The 16464-nt window shown below is 39.1% G+C and overlaps 1 protein-coding gene, 1 non-coding gene and 1 pseudogene across 6 annotated transcripts; 2 read left to right on the top strand and 1 right to left on the bottom strand.

Annotated features, from left to right (window-relative positions):
- The first annotated feature begins 138 nt into the window (after window positions 1-138).
- On the top strand, window positions 139-2320 carry LOC112276262 (uncharacterized). Of its 3 annotated transcripts, XM_024507413.3 has the most exons (5): window positions 193-776; window positions 955-987; window positions 1198-1311; window positions 1442-1657; window positions 1954-2320. In XM_024507413.3, the coding sequence occupies exons 1-4, from the start codon at window positions 762-764 to the stop codon at window positions 1616-1618; spliced, it is 339 nt and encodes a 112-aa protein (XP_024363181.1). In that variant the 5' UTR covers window positions 193-761; the 3' UTR covers window positions 1619-1657; window positions 1954-2320. The 3 variants fall into 3 exon arrangements, with proteins under 3 accessions (XP_024363182.1, XP_024363181.1, XP_090102516.1); XM_024507414.3 differs by lacking the exon at window positions 955-987 and having other exon boundaries at window positions 139-776; XM_090246390.1 differs by lacking the exons at window positions 193-776; window positions 955-987 and adding an exon at window positions 997-1056.
- A 952-nt stretch (window positions 2321-3272) lies between these two features.
- Window positions 3273-3346, top strand: TRNAN-GUU (transfer RNA asparagine (anticodon GUU)). The gene has a single exon. It is a non-coding gene; the product is annotated as a tRNA-Asn (tRNA).
- A 4806-nt stretch (window positions 3347-8152) lies between these two features.
- Window positions 8153-14378, bottom strand: LOC112276259 (calcium-dependent protein kinase 4 pseudogene; annotated as a pseudogene). 2 transcript variants are annotated; one of them, XR_016500177.1, is made up of 3 exons: window positions 12383-14378; window positions 11453-11563; window positions 8153-10913 (listed from the first exon to the last, which is right to left on the bottom strand). The product of XR_016500177.1 is annotated as a calcium-dependent protein kinase 4 pseudogene, transcript variant X1 (transcript). The 2 variants fall into 2 exon arrangements; XR_016500178.1 differs by lacking the exon at window positions 11453-11563.
- Between the last annotated feature and the right edge of the window lie 2086 nt (window positions 14379-16464).

Here is a 16464-nt window from a genome sequence, read left to right as displayed (position 1 = left end):
GAATAAGCAATAATAATAATAATAATAATCTCTCTTAAAAAATAGAGAATTTTAGCACTTAGAAGACACTTAGTTAAGTCCTGTGAGGTTAAATTAGAGGTGTTATTAATTAGTTGTATTTGGGTAAGATCTCAACTTTCATCCTGTTTGATACTATTCTACAAACTTGATTACCGCATGCCATCCTTTTATTGTTTAGAAGCAAGAGTTCTGTAGATCTACTTGCAAACACTTCGCCAAACCTGCTATGTTGTCTTTTTCGCACGTAATTGAAAGAATGGTTTTGCAAACCATGATTGTGCCAAATTGGGTCGAATTTTCGACGTGTTAAAGTTCGTGAAATCGATGTCGCAGTGCGAAATTTTGTGGTGGGGAATCTTTGAGTTGGACATAAGAGGTGGTTTGTGAGCAGAGCCCTGGATCCAAATCAATAAAGTTAGTTTTCCGGCTTGAATTTGCGTGAGAGTGAGACTGTTTAGAGGACGTGCAGAGGATGGTAGAGTGGGTGCAATCAATCACACATTCTGTTGCAGGTTGAGAAGTGAATGAATGCGAAGAAAAACGAAACATCGGAAAGCCACTTCGGGTGTTTGAGTGAAGAACGTTGTTCGTTCAAGGCTTTTCATCCGTGGGGCGGAACCAAGAGCAAGACTTATGCTCGGATGGGCTTTCAGAAATTCGAGCACAACTTTGTTGTCACGTGAAACAACAGCAAAGATTAGCCGCAATCAGGAGGAAGCGACTCAGCTCGAATTTGCACAATGGAGAAATACGAGGTGTGATCGAGTGTGATTTCTTTGCTGCAGGGTTTGTGGTGCTGAGATTTGAGAGGAATTGTATTGAATTTTGTGTAATAATTTACCTATTATATTTGGTAGCAGCCTTTGGATGCTTGTTTTGGGTTAATACTAATTTTATGTCTCTGTGGCACACGCGCCTTTGTTTACAACCTAGGGTTTTGTGGTGAAGTTCCGGTTTCAGTCTGAGGTAGTGACGCCGGTTAGCGGGAAGATGTTGCAAGAGCTGTTTGTTGCAAGTGCTTGTGTTGATATCAACGTTCGTAAGCAGTCTTTATCCGATATACATGCAACTTGGTGCGCTCACCAATTGGACGCTTGAGGCAGTGCGTCGGATAAAGATGTTTTCGCTTCTATTTCCCAATACTTTAGGTTTACGTCCATATCTGGGTGGGAGCAGGTGGAAGAAAAGAAGCAGGCAGCGGCAGATGCATTGATGCACTACTCGCAATTCGCTATGGTGTGCATCAGCCAAGGCGTGTCACCGAGCAAGCTCCGGCTCCATCTGCTCAAGGTTTTCCGCTGATCTAACAACTGACTCAACCATCTGTCAACCTTCGAGATTTTAAAAATACTGATTCGTAGTTTGATAACTTTTTCGATGCTAAACCTTATTCTCGTTGCTCTGTCGGCCGAATTCGCAGGAGATCTCGGGAATGCCAACTGCGCTTAAGAAGCAATTTCCCCAACAAAGCTCCCCATCTTCGGCGAGCAATGTAACCTCGAAGGATCGTGGATCGTCCTCGTCGGGTGTTGTTGCTGCCGCTGAGATGCCGATCGACAGGTTTCCTCACCTTCAGAATCGGGACATGGGTGGCTAGTGGCAAGAGTCTTTCAAGCTCCTCCACTTCATATATAAGGTAATCGAGCATTTACTTGTGCCAAGGAGAGCCAATTATCCAGTGCTAGTTACTATTTCAGTTCAGATATTAACAAACATACGGTTAATATGCTTCGGTTGACTGTAACTTTGTTAAAAAGTTGTGAAAACCTGTATCTGATCAGTCATCAATGGACATACTTTCATATCGATGCAGGGACAGCGGTGTTTCGTGAGAGATAAACAATCAAGGAATGAAATTGTTGCTAGATTGTTGCAGACTCCGACCGTTTGCTAACCATTTTCGCTAATGCCGCGTTCGTTTGTGGGTGTTAGGCGAATCTGCGTAAAGGAGATATGGAACCTATTGCTTCGTAGGCGTGGTGGGGTCGCAACTGAAACAGAATAGGATCTAGAATTAGGAGCAAAGGAGATTGAGCGGCTACGCCACTGTGGTCCTATCGCTACACTAATCTTACGAGATAATTGCAAAAAAGGTTGTCATCTGGGCACTCAATAACAGAATTAGGGTTTTGGTTTTGTTAGATGTTCATAAAATTTCAAGTGATTTTCTTTTTCTTTCTCTGAGGATTTCGTATTTTTTTTGCTTGTCTACAGAATTGCTTATACCAGAATGTTTAAGTGGTTGTAGTTATGGAAGTGAATTTTTCAGATTCAACTCGATAAAGCAGAAATTATGGCAGATTCTTGAGTCACATTCTATTGTATTATTTAGTGAAAAAATATCGTTGGATTCTATGCCAAAATTTTGTTTTTAAGATAAAATCATGAGATCAAACACACTCAGAAAACTAGTTTGCAAAATGTGTTTTGTCAAGTTGAAAAGGTTATGTCAAAAATATAAAACATTAGCTTAAGATTTGGATAATTCATGACTTCCAAAACACCATAGTGTAATGAAAAACAGAAAGTCAGAAATTTTTTAAAGATATTATTTCAGAGCTTGCGCAATACGAATGCTTCACTACATTACTAATTACATCAGTGTACATGCCCTCCACCCAAACACATGAAAAAGTGAAGGACGTGGTGGAGCGATCTCAGGAGAGTGAACGAGGTGTTTCTCAACTGCGGGAGCCGTCAGAGAAGAGTGTTGTGGCTTTAGCTGTGGACGTGGGCCATGTGTAAAAGAGACAGAGAGCAGCGGCCTTTGTGTATGAGTGCCCGTGCAAACTGGTGGTGGGTGATGGGTGGAGGATGCTGCTATGCAATGGCCGTTGCCAGGTGTGAGGGGCATTGCACATGAAAAGCGTGGCAGTGAGTGGGAGAGAAGCGGAGGTGAGATGAAGAAAACAGTGTTTTGTGATTTGGAAGAGGTGGATGTGCACAGCGCGTGGGAAATGGGATTAAGTCTGTGGTGAGTGAGTGAAAGAGTCGATTGGTCTCATTGGGATGCCGTGGAGAGAATGCCAGACTCCCATCCTGCAGAAAGAGATCTGGAAGAAAAAGGGTGTTTCATGCGTGGGCGTGGGGCAGACAGATTCCTTCTGCAACGCGGGTAACCTTCGTGAAGGCAGGTTTCTCGGGCATCACCAGGCGGCGGCCTTCGAGTGTACGAGAGGTGATGGGTGGAAGTGTAATGGTCACTATTGATAATGTTGAAATTGTTTATCTCATTCACCGCCCTCAGGTTGGCTGGAATAGCTCAGTTGGTTAGAGCGTGTGGCTGTTAACCACAAGGTCGGAGGTTCGACCCCTCCTTCTAGCGTACCGGCTCGCGTGTTCAGTCTTAAACGTTGACCTTTTGTCAATTCCTTTTCAGTCAACTCTGGCGATCCTGATCAAAACTATAGCATTGGAGACCCTCTGCGATTGCAAGTTAAGATTCAATCCTAAGCTAGAGATTATGTGAAAGTTGTGAAAGTTAGAGATTAAAGTGATAGAGATTGGAGTAAACCTCGATATTAAGGATATAAGCTTTGATTCTTTAATCAATCATTGCCATGTGCATAATGAACAATTTTCTTCACTTGCCTTCTCTATTATTTTTTAAAAGATATAGTAATTGTAGAGCTCAAAAGCAATGTTGATTAATTAATTCCTCAAAAAAATAATAATTCCAATATTTAATAAAAAAATTAAAAATCAACTTTGTTCTATGGTGCATAATTTATAAACTTTGATATTTAATAATCATATAATTTTGAAAAAATATCATAAATATCCTTGAAATTTGCTAGAAGATCAAAAATACTCCTATATCCTTAATAATATCAAATCTATTCCTCCCTTTTGTTATAATTGCAAATTTGACCTTCAATGTGATAAGCTATAATCTTATTTTTTTTAGTTGCAACTAGAGCCCAAAGTTTGTGCTATGCAAATTTTGGCATGGCACTTTGCCTTACATCTTAGGCACCTCATAAAATGGATGTAGTCCTTGTTGATGCCAATGTGGATGTATGTATGAGCTACATTAACTAGTTCTACTTTGGCCTTCTTCTTGGTAATGGTATGTTGATTAGGGACCTCTAGTTCCTCTGAAGTTTTAGTACTACAAGTATACACTATGTTAACATATGCTTTAAGATTGAGCAGATACAAAGAGCTTTGAAGTTATGAAGCAATCTAGGGTAAGAAATTAGATTTTGAATGATGGAAGCTTAAAACGTCAAGTACTCAAGAAAACTAGTTGTCTTGTATATTTGATAGACAAAAATAAATGTGCTTTGAGAAGTATTGTAAAAAATCTTTAAAATCCTTATTATATCTTAATAAGGGAAGGAGTAAATTCAAAAGCATGCATTTTTTATCCTTGTTTATATAATTGTATGAAACGCAATTTGCAATACTTATAAAGAGTTAGTGAAAATAACTCTAAATCAATTAATAGAAAAATCCTATAATAATATTTAAAGTCATTCTCAAATTTGTCTAAAAATAATTCTAATATTTGGAGTATGAAGACAAGATGTGAAGGTTTAATGTTGAAGCATACATAATAGAATCCACATCTTAATAAATGCCTAAATTGCAAAGGAACATTCACTAGAAATTGATTTGCAATTATAATAAAAAGAAGGGATGAATTTGATATTATGAAGAATATAAGGATATTCTTGACATTTCAGCAAATTTTAGGAGTCTTTGTAATATTATTTTTATAATTTTTATTGGATTTAATTAATTAATAGAGATAAAAAAATTTAAAAGAGTAAAATAGAGAAAAAACATAATAGAGAAGAAGAAAAGATTGGACAAGTAGGAGATTAAATTATTGAATTGATATTTTTATAAAGAATTTAATTATCTTTTAATAATTATTTGAATCCAAAAAATGATTGTTGGATATTTTACTCTTAAATTTTAATTATTCAATTTAATTAATGATTAAAATTAATCAATTTCTAAAAAATTATATCATTCTAATAATTAATAATATGTAATAATTATTAATTTATGCTCTAAATAATATTAATTAATAAGAAAAAAATTATATTTAAGATAATATTTTTAAATATACATATATATACATATATATATATATATATTTAAAAGAAATTATATAAAGGACCTTTTAAAGAAATAATTACAAATACATGACACAAATTGAAATAATTATAAAGAGAGGTGCACCTACAAATTAAAAATTATTACAAAGAAGGCACACTTATATAAATAATTACAAAGAATAAAAATTAAAAAATAATTTAAATAGAGGCCTAGTTCTCTTTCTTGTCTTTGAATATAATCCTCATCTTTTAATTGCCTCACTTCTCTATGCATGATCCATTAAGCCAAAGGTTACTTTTTAAAGATTAGACAATGGCAACCCAAGACAAATTGGTTGTTGGAACAATGTTCTCTACAACCAAAGATGATCATAGTGATATTATAAGCTATTCTATCCTTGCGTCTATTCTTTACAAATTCCGAGCCAATAAATCTACATGCATCAAGGTTTTTTATTCAAAGGAGGAAATAGAATCATGTGTTGAGTATATAAATAGTATGTATTTGTTTTATATTTTGATCAATCAACACAAAGATGGATTGCTTCACATTGTTAAGTTTGACATTTATGTGCAAACATTCATGACTTTTTAGAAATTCTTTTATTTCAAAGGCAATGAGCTTGTAAACTTTGTTGAATTTCTTGTGGGAAATATATAAAGCTTGCAACCATGCAATATCACCAACTATACACAGATTGAGTTTATGGTAGAAACAACATATATGGCTTCTTGGAAGAATCATAAATTAGACCAGAAGCATTTAGTAGAAGACTACAAGTTAAGGTTTCAAAAGCTTATGCCACTAAAAAAATTAGTCGCAAAAAATCCTAATAGTATAATTGCAATTGCAAGGACAATTGGGAGCAGTTTGTTAAAATGTTCCTTTACTTTCAGACATGAAAAACTACAGCTGCAAGTTGTTGCCTTATATTCACTATAAATGCAAGCCACTCAAAGGCAAGATATCAATGTATCTACCTTGGCTTTGGTTGACTAGATTGGAAAAATCATCTTATTCATGTTACTTTTAAAATTGCCCTAATTGAGAACAATGAAAATTGGACATGGTTTTTTTTACATGCAATGACCTTCCTAAACTTTGCAAGCATTAAAGTTATCAATAGTCACAAGAATGTGAGTAAATTTTTGCCTTTTAATTTAGTGTTTGATTTTTCATTTGGTTGATCCAAACTTCCATTTAGAAACTACAATGCATGTGTTTGCCACCTCAAAAAGAATATGAATTGCTTCTAAAAAACAAAATTGAATGGAAAGATCTAGGTAGTTATTATAGATGCCCATGTAGTTATGATGGTAGACATCCTCCCCCCAAAATAAAACATATAGGATAACTACAAAAAATTGGCATCCCTAGTTATAGTGAGACCAATCCAGAAAACCAAACTAAGTGCTTAAAATGTAGCAAAAAGGGCCACATTTTTCATACTTGCAATTGACAACACAAAGCATGATGGAGCTCTTCAAGATGAATAAGATTATAGTAATTTGTGATATTTGATATTCACAAATTATACATGCAATGATAAAGAGAAGCAACAATAATACACTTTATCTCTCTTATAATTATTTTTGTGGATTCATCCTTCAATGTGTTTATTTATTTATTTATTTATTTTTAAAATTATAATTTATTGAAATATTTATTAGAAATAACTTTGAATGTAGATGCTAATTTTTTAAATCATACATTTATCTTTAAAAAACTTCTTTAGGAATAAATATACACAAAATATTAAATAGTATACATAGAATAAAAACCTAACTTTTTGAAAATCTAATATGATGAACAACATAAGATTAATAAGAATGCATTACATTAATCTAAAAAAATTAATGTTATGTATTTTGGAAGATGTAGAGATGTAATTTTGAATTGTCAAAGTGGTAAAAAAATAATAAAAATTTGCTAATATATTCTAAAATCTATGAAGAAAGATTATTATAATAACTTTTGTAATGAGACATGAAAATTTTAATTCAAACATATAAAAGATCTTATTTATAAATAAAGGATTAATTTGGAATAAAAATTTTAAACAAATGATTACAATCTACAATTTTCTAGTATTTGATACTGATTTGTAACAGTGTTTTGAAAAGGCACATCACTTATACTCTTTTCTAAAAAAATCGTGGATTTTATGTTCTTAGTACTCTTCACAAATGTATGTTTTTTTTTTTTTTTTTTTTTTTTAAAGACATCTATTACTTGATTTGTGTTATTCCATAAAACTACTCTTATTGACAAAATGTCTGATTTTGTATCAATATTCCAATGGTACTAAGAATTTTTATAGTGCTAGTCAACAATACTTTCATGGAACCAAAGAACATAATATTTTACAATAAGTAGATTGGTTTTTTTTATTTTTTTATTTTTTTAAATTTGATTATATGTAGATCCAATTCTTATGTCCTATAAACGATTCTCACAATAAATCTAAGTTATAACAAATAAATTCTTGACCTTTACAGAAGATTTACATTCTCTGCTTAAATGAATTAACATGAATATGTAACAATCATTTCCACTCTATTATTGCATGGGGAAAAAGTTCGAAAGGTTTGTTACTATTTAAAAATAGCCTTCTTCGTTTCAAAGTGAAAATGCCAACATGCTAATCCTGTTCAACACCTCTATCAACTGAGTTCTATGAACTAGTTCAGAAAAATTTCATCACATGTAGGTCTTTCATTTAGAGATGCAACTCGAAGTTCACTAGAATCCATAGGACACCAGACATCTCGCCATTCTGTCCTCCAGCCCACTCTCCAGTGACCCTCACATTCTTACCAGATTCTTTGACATTCTGCTCACACCATTCCAATCGGTTTGACAACCAGGGCACGGCGTGTTGAAAAAATTAACTTTCTCGAAGGCAATATTCGACTACAGGGTCGTACTGAGCTTTGTCACTGAGTCACATCGGCTACTGCGTATTGCGTTGCACTTGTCATTGGCTCACATGGCTTCATCACAACCACTAGAATAGCTCCTTGCGAACAGGTGTGCGAAGGCATGACTTGGAAGAAGAATGTACTCTGTACCAAAGAATCTCACAGGCTGCAAGCAACGCATTGTTATTGATTTGTTGACGAATCATTCTATTGGAGACTGAAATTCAAACTGCACATACTGATCCTCTCGATATTTCCAAGGGAGCTATCAAGGCCACGAAATGACTCAATGCGTTTCCCTCGCTACTCCCACCGGGTCTAAATATACCGGCCACTCACGTTCAGCAGTGATTAGAATGGCTTATGAGGTGCTTCAAAAATATATGCACGATTGACGAAGCCGATGTTCACAACCAAATCAACATAAGCATGCTCATTTTCTCATCTCCGTCAGATTGAAAGAGCCCCCACCAAAAGCATCCAACAAGCACTAAAACATCAGCTGGAGGCGATCATGCACATGTCCTAACCAGACCAATTGTTTGCCCAGCCACAACACGAACCTGGACCTCCAACACGCCAACTCTACTGAAATTGCATATCACCATCACTAATCCCAATTCATTCTGTTCAATGCGCCACTACTCATGCGCCAGCACTTCCGAACCTGCCCTCGCCACTATCCAATGCCAGCGTCCACATCAATCTCCGTTTACACATTCCTACAACTCATGCCATCACAACAGCCCAGCGTCATAAAACCTTGGCTCTGCTCCCAGTAGCTACTCCAAAATCTCTGCAGTTGCCTCTGCACAGGCGAGATCAGTCTGCACCCCATCACAGCCTCCCTCCCTCCCTCCCTCCCTCCGCACGACCATCGCTGCCCACGAATGGGATCCACCTCCCCTCTCACCCAACTCCCTGCTCTGCCGCTCTTTCCAGCCCCCCATTCTTTACCTCATGTACACCAACAGTCCCGAGCCTTGGCATCGTCTCCAACCCCCCTCGCCCCGAGAGCCAACAAACCCTACCACCTTCTCCACCTACGCCCTTGCTATTCCTCGCGGCATTCTCTCTAATCGAATCAACGCCTCCGCACCGCTGCACGCTCATTGCTGCCGATGCTCCACCCCTCTCCGACCCATCCACGGCCGCCGTCGCCTTACCGTTACCCATCCCTATCAAACATTCTGCCCCGCCCCTCAGTTCGTGTGCATCAATGCGTCCGACAGGCTCAAGCTGTTCCGCAGCGTCGCGCGACCCACTGTGCCGTTCCCCTTCCGCATCATCGTCACGAACTCGTTGTAATCGATCCGCCCGTCGTTGTCCTGGTCCACCTCCCGAATCAGCTCCTCGATCGACGTGTCGCCTATGTTGTACTCGCTGCAAGCGTGCTGCAGCTCGTCCACCGTCAGGTACCCGCTGTGATCCTTGTCCAGCCACGAAAACGCCGCGAACAGGTTCTCCTCCCGCTCGATCTTGTTCAGGTGCAGAGTCGCCGCCAAAAACTCCCCGTAGTCGATCGTCCCGTTCTGGTCCACGTCCGCCGCGTCCATCAGCTGCCGGATCTCCGACTCCACCAGGTTCGACCCCACTCTCTCCAGCCCGCTCTTCAGCTCCTCGAACGTGATCGACCCCGAGTGGTCCGTGTCGATCATCTTGAACATCTCCCTCAACCCCGCGATCTCCTCCTCCGACAGAAACTCCGCGATCACCCGGATCGCCACCTTCTTCAGCTTGTTCATCGCCGAAAACTGCTTCAGCCGCGACTGCACCGCGGGGTCCATCGGCCTGTCTGGCGCCACGCCCGCCTCGCGAATCCACGGGTGGCTCAGCACCTGGTGCGCCTTCAGCCGCCGCTTCGCCACCGGGTCCAGCATCCGCCGGATCAGGTCCTTCGCGCTCTCCGAGATCGATGGCCACGGCTCCGACACGAAATCCAGCTCGCCCGCCAAAACCTGCTCGAAGATGCCCTGCTCCGTTTCGGCCCAGAACGGCGGAACCCCGCTCAGCAGAATGTACAGGATCACCCCCGCGCTCCACACGTCCGCCTCCGGACCGTAGTGCTTCCGCAGCACCTCCGGCGCGACGTAGTACGGACTCCCAACCACGTCCGTGAACACCTCCCCGGGCTTGAAGAACACCGACAGCCCGAAATCCGTCGTCTTCAGCGCCGCATTCTCGCTCGGGTCCGACAGCAAGAAGTTCTCCGGCTTCAGGTCCCGGTGCATCACACCCAGCGAGTGGCACGTCTCCACCACGCCCACGATCACGCGACACAGCTCCGCGGCTTGCGCCTCCGAGTAGTGCCCGCGCTGGATGATCCGGTCGAACAGCTCCCCGCCCGCACACAGCTCCATCACCAGGTGCACCGACACCTGGTCCTCGTACGCGCCCTTGATCGTCACGATGTTGGGATGCCCGGACAGATGGTGCATGATGTGCAGCTCCCGCCGCACGTCGTCCACATCCTCCTGCGAGATCAGCTTCCGCTTCGCAATGGACTTGCACGCGTACTCCTTGCCCGTCGTCTTCTCCACGCACAGGTACGTGGTCCCGAACTGCCCCTGCCCAAGCTTCCGCCCCAATGTGTACAGGTCCTTCAGGTTCTCCGTGTTCCGCTGCAGCACCGAGTGCGTGAAGCTCTGCCCCGGCACCAGGTTCACCCCCCTCCTCATGGCTGCCACCACGCACTTGTCCTGCCTCCTCCTCGCCTCGCCCGGCCTCACGGCGGAGATTGCAGCTTCACCCTTACCTCTCGATCGTCACCCGCCTTTGATTTCTTTCGCTCGTCACCACTGCTCTCCCGTTTCTCTACCGGGTCGCTCTTGGGTGTCACTGCGGGAGTGGGCGAGCCTGTGTCCTGGGAGATTTCGAAGTAACCGGCCTTTCTTGCTGCCCCTGCACATATGTTTTGCCCAATCAGTGCTTACATCTCCACATCCGCCTTCCTTACTGCATAACCTCGTGCACACCATTAGCTGTCCTTTATCCGTTGAACTTATTCCTGAGCATCAAATTATGAAAGGAAGAACCAATATGTATTAAAGAAATTAAAAGAGATCTAAGTAACAGCGTTTTTGTGTCGGACGTTCTGTACTAGTCGGTGTTAATCAACATTGGTCCATGTGGATTGAATTTAAATGTGTTCCAGGAATTGTCTCTTCTGCTGTTGTAAGACAGGATAACAGTCCATTTTAAAGGTGAGTTCACCAGGAATCTCAATTCGGTTTGAAACCCTTCTAATGTTGAATAAAACCCAGCGGAGAATAATGCTGATAGCGATTGGTTACGGTAGTTCTGGGAGATTGGCCTGAGGAAGACAACCATTTTGAGTGTAAAAGTCAACCAAATCAATTTCGGGAACTTCGTTATTTCCTTCTTTGATGAGGGATGGGATCACACTCGCTGGGATGATAGAGTTCTGTGGGTACACCTACCCACGCGTGGTTCCAACATTTTGTGTTCTAGATGGTGGCGAGCACGGCGGACGAACAATCAGAAGATCCTGACGGGCTGTTAGTCCAATTCTTGGTGTCAAATGCAGGACCCTGTGCCAAAAGACAATTCGCAAAAACCGAAAGAATTTGAACGCAATAACAATTGTCTTTGAAGAGTGCAAGTACAGGTTAATATAGTTCATGGAAATCCTGTTGAATAGTACTTAGGTCAGCGGGCAAATGTGTAGATAACTTGGATTTAAAATACCCACCCACAAGCATGTAGGCAGACGAGCACTAGGGGCAAACGGTTGTAATATAAACAGTTTCAAATCTTCGATACGCAGATTCATTTTTTTCGAACAAGCTTCTGAAATCGGACGCCCTCAAATTTCAACGAGACTTCTAAGGTATTTCACACCAGCAATCTGGCTAGTTTGAGGCACTAATTCCTGTCATTCAAATCGGTCGCTTCAAACTAGTTTAAGCGGATACATCCTAGATAGTGCGGCTCCAAACATCAGAAAAAAGTGTGGTTGCGATTTTCCCGTCAGCAAGAATAAACAATTCCCAACGCAACTGAAGATAACCTCTACGTTGTTACTTGGAGAAATAAGGAATCTGCATGAGTCTACAAAAATAATCTGCTACAAAATCAAGCGCATCATACACTCAACTCACGACCCTTCACTACCAAATGCGTCTCGAACCAATCCCAGACGAGTAACAATCTATAGGGCAGCGAAGACATGGTTTCGACGCAATACAACTTCTCAAACGAATGAAGCATGAGGATGTGTGATAAGGCACCACAAGGTTTACGCAGACGGGGGCCATATCCTGAACAACGTTGCGAGGTTACAAAGCGAGTTGAACATAGACATGGCCATATCCAAACTCCTCCTAATGAGATGGATTTGCAACACTTACCAGAAGTCTGATCACCAACAAGGATCACAAAGAAAGACACCGCGCATGGACCGCGCCTCCCTCCCACCTCAAGCTCGCTCCAGCAGAACCGATCCGCCTACACACACCACTACGATTGACCCCAAACCGCCTCTCTGAAGCAATCAACCGTGAAGCTCGACAAACCAGGTCTCCTCCCCCAAACCTGTGCAAGGAATCATCCGCCCAACCATAAACTAACAATACTATATACGCCCGTCCTCCAACAGAAGCTCTGAATCAGACAGTCGTACGGCACCAGAATGACTCGGTAGACAGTTTCAAAGCTACTCACTAATACGGGTTGCCAACTTAGGAGCTGCGAGCACGGGCATCGGTGGTCGATGTGGTAAACACTAATCTAGGCTGTCAGTAAACCCCGGATCATGATTAACACTTATTTGGCGAGGTAGGGTTACCGGCGATGCTGAACGGCAGTTATTGGCTAGCTGCTGCAATGATCACCTTCGGGGCTTTTGACTTGTTATGTTATTGGATGATATCGGAGTCTCCTGGGCTGATGGTTGAGTAAGCGAGTCCCTGTTGCTCGTACCGATGCAAGGGGTCCACTCTGCCCTTACCTCCCGCGGAATTGAGCACCAGATCGTCTCACCAACGGGGCGAGAAAGTCGGGGAGATCTGGACCTAAATATAAATGGATATTTGCGATCTGAAACGTGACCACAACGGCATCAAGAATGCCACTTCCCTCCGATCCGGCAGCACACTCGATCGCCCGACCCCAGCTCGTCTATCCGCGCTGCAGAGCTACTCTCCCCCCTATGTCTCTCTCTTTCGCTCTCTCTCTCACCCTGACTCTTCTTCGATGATTACTAACAATGCCCCGCCGCTACGTTTGACCTTGATGCAGAAACCACACGGAATCGGAACTTTCGCTGCGTGAGTGATCAACTCAGTCGTGACCTGCACCGATTGCCCCGCCGTGACTCGTCACAGCGGCAACACAACCAGCAGCAGGAGGAGGAGGTAGTCCACCCCGGAGATGGGAATACCGGTCCGCATGTGCTGGATAATGCAAAAGGTAATCCACGCAGGCTCTCGGAATGTGAGATGGTGCCAGGACTGGAGAGATGGATGAACGATATTCGTCTTTGAATATTTGGTCGAGCGACTGCTGACCACGAATCCGTCTAGCATCCAAGCTGCGTGGAAAATTCAGCGGCACAGTAACCAGATGCCGGATTCCCACAACTCCTCTATACTCAACAGACGCCCGCGATGCTCGTTGCAGCTTCACTGAGATCAAGCTTCGATCGTCGATACCGGTGGTGGTACTATCTCGCACCTTCCATGCTGGTCACGAAGAATCAGTCACAGGCTCGAAAATGTCGGCACACTTAACTTTGTCTGCAAAGATTTAACGTTTTAGTCAATCTCTCATCAGTTCCGCACTCAAGGTTGGATTAAAATACAAACCGTGGTTTTAGTACACTATGTGCCGAGGAGTCAAGGACAGTGCGAAGCTTGTGCGATCCAAGTCATAAATATTTCGGACACAAGATGTGTCATATGATAAGATCAGGTGAGATTTTTCACCACCGTACCTTTTTCTTTTCGGGTAGACTTTTTCGAGATCCTTGTCTCAAGGGAATTCCGACAAAGTCCATGGGACCAAAACTTCTCACAATCAGTTGCTGGTATACTTTTGAAAGGTGCAATTTTATGCTCTTTTACTTCTTGTTACTATTCATCCACCTTCAAAGTCTTTTCGCAAGTGGTTAACCTGCACACAGCAACCATAAAATGGTGTCCAGAATGAGCTTAAGCTACCACAAGATGTCAGTTTGTATTGGAGTTTACGAAATAGCACCGCGGAGGTTATTAGTTCACATCCCAGTGACAAAATTGTGACCATGTTTGATGGACCCTTGCATAGGATTTACCGTCTATTGTGTCGAACAAAATATAATGATAATATAAGTAATAAATTTCCTTCTCTTTGAGATTTTTTTATTCTATTTATTTTAAGCGAGTGTGATTCGATTCAGTGATTGTAATACACGGGTTGTACTGTGTCCTTTACTGTTATGGCATAAATCAATCATTTAATTGTTTAACTTAAATGGAGAAGTTTCTCCACCCTAACGTCAAAATGGTGTCTGTACATTTGCAACTATTAATACAATATGGGTAAAGTCTGTTTCATTTACCCACATTTTCTATTCAACTTAATACTTCTCTTATCTGCTTATCCTGATTTTTCCAGGAAACTCCTGTGAAACTTTTTACATCTAATCGTCTTTGCACACACAGAATTGTGTCAAGGTATGGTTTCAAATAATATTCTTTTGAACTATCAACATTATTATAAAATCATTTGTCTGTTATTATCATTGTTGTGATTACTTCTCAAAGTATCATTATAAAAACTTGTGTTAATCTTTATTTTTTGGTATTTTGATGTCTTTTACTGACAACCAAGTATACTCTTATACACTGTATTCTACTTCATGCTTCTTGTCATACATAAAATATGGATATAGTTGCTAAGTTCTCAGTTAAGATGCGAATTTAAGAGTTTTTTCATTAAGAGCCATACATTGAATGCAGGAAAAAATAAATTGGTAGATGTTTCGCCAATTTGTAGCTGCAATGTACTAGTCCCAAAAAATCTATCAGCATCCCTGGTTTGGTTTTAGTGAATAAAATTTCATCTTTTCTTTTTTGTTTTTTAATTAAAAGTTAAAATATCATCTTTAATATTACTCTTGTACTTAAATTTTGAAAAAAAAAATTTCCAAAATAAATTCAACAAACTTTAAATTTCAAGCTAATGCAATTAATTTTGATGTTTCATAATACTATATCCATCACAAAAATAATCATTGTAATACCATAGTATATAATATGGACTTTTTAATATTAGTTTCATGTTCATTGATTTATTAAAGTGATTCATTGTTACCAATAATAAATAAAACCATAGTAAATCTTAATAAAATCTTTATAATGCTATGCTATGGTTAAAGTGAGATCAATGGCAATTTTTATTATTTGAGATGCTTTTAAATTAATCTTTTTGTATAATACCTTGCAGAAGTTTTCTTTTAAAACTTATCCCTTTTAGTATATTTCATCTATAATATTATTTTGATAAAAAAAAATTATATAGTTTTCACATTATAGTTCAAAACAAAAAAAATTGCAACATCATTATTTAATAATTAGTAATCACAAGTTCTTTTTTGATATATATATATATACATATATAGTACTTATAAAATTGAATCCTTGAAAAGAATGATAATAATAATAGTATTATTATCATTATTATTTTAGCACTTTTTTATATTATTATTACAAATATTTATTGTTTCCAAATAGATTTATATATATAATATTTTCATCTAATCTAATTTTGTAATATTTTTTATTACAAAATATTAGCTAAGAGAGTTGTATTATTTTTTACATTTAATTTTTTTCTAATTAAATCATAATATTTAGAATTATGTCTCTATATTCTAGTTAATAAAATAATATTGTAGTCATAACTATTAATGTATTGCACCAACCTTATTATAATCTTTATTTTAATGATTATTATTCTTGTTTTATATATGAATTAAAATTTAAAAAACTTTATGTTTTAAATCATATTTTAAACTGTTTAAATTAATATATGATTAAGTAAAAAAATTAAAATACTAAAATATTATTCTAAAATTGGTAATTTTTTATATTTTTAGTATAGGTTTATTTTTTTTCTTTGTTAAGTGGTATGCATTTCAAAAAACTCGATAATTTAAAACAAAGTTAAACTTTAATATTTATTTAATTTGAATGTTTTAGTTTTATGATATACATAAGTATAATATATTATAATCTTGAATACTTATTTTTTATAAAAAGTCTCATGATGGTTTTATAATCTTTCAAAAGTTATATAGAAATCTTTAATAATAATCAAAAAATATATAAAACTATTTTTTAATAGTAAAAATTTAAGCTATTTCAACTATGTTTATATCTTTTTTTAGATATTTGTTATCTTTATTAATTATTTAATTTAAAAATATTATATATATATTTAAAAAAATTAT

Source organism: Physcomitrium patens, chromosome 23 (assembly GCF_059467195.1).
Source record: "Physcomitrium patens ecotype Gransden chromosome 23, ASM5946719v1, whole genome shotgun sequence".
NCBI lineage: Eukaryota > Viridiplantae > Streptophyta > Bryopsida > Funariales > Funariaceae > Physcomitrium > Physcomitrium patens.
This window is presented reverse-complemented; position numbering and strand designations above follow the sequence as displayed.

Coding starts and splice junctions, on each gene's coding strand:
- LOC112276262 (XM_024507413.3), top strand. Junction 988..1,197: donor AGTTCCGGTTTCAGTCTGAG/GTAGTGACGCCG, acceptor GGGTGGGAGCAG/GTGGAAGAAAAGAAGCAGGC. Junction 1,312..1,441: donor TCCGGCTCCATCTGCTCAAG/GTTTTCCGCTGA, acceptor CCGAATTCGCAG/GAGATCTCGGGAATGCCAAC.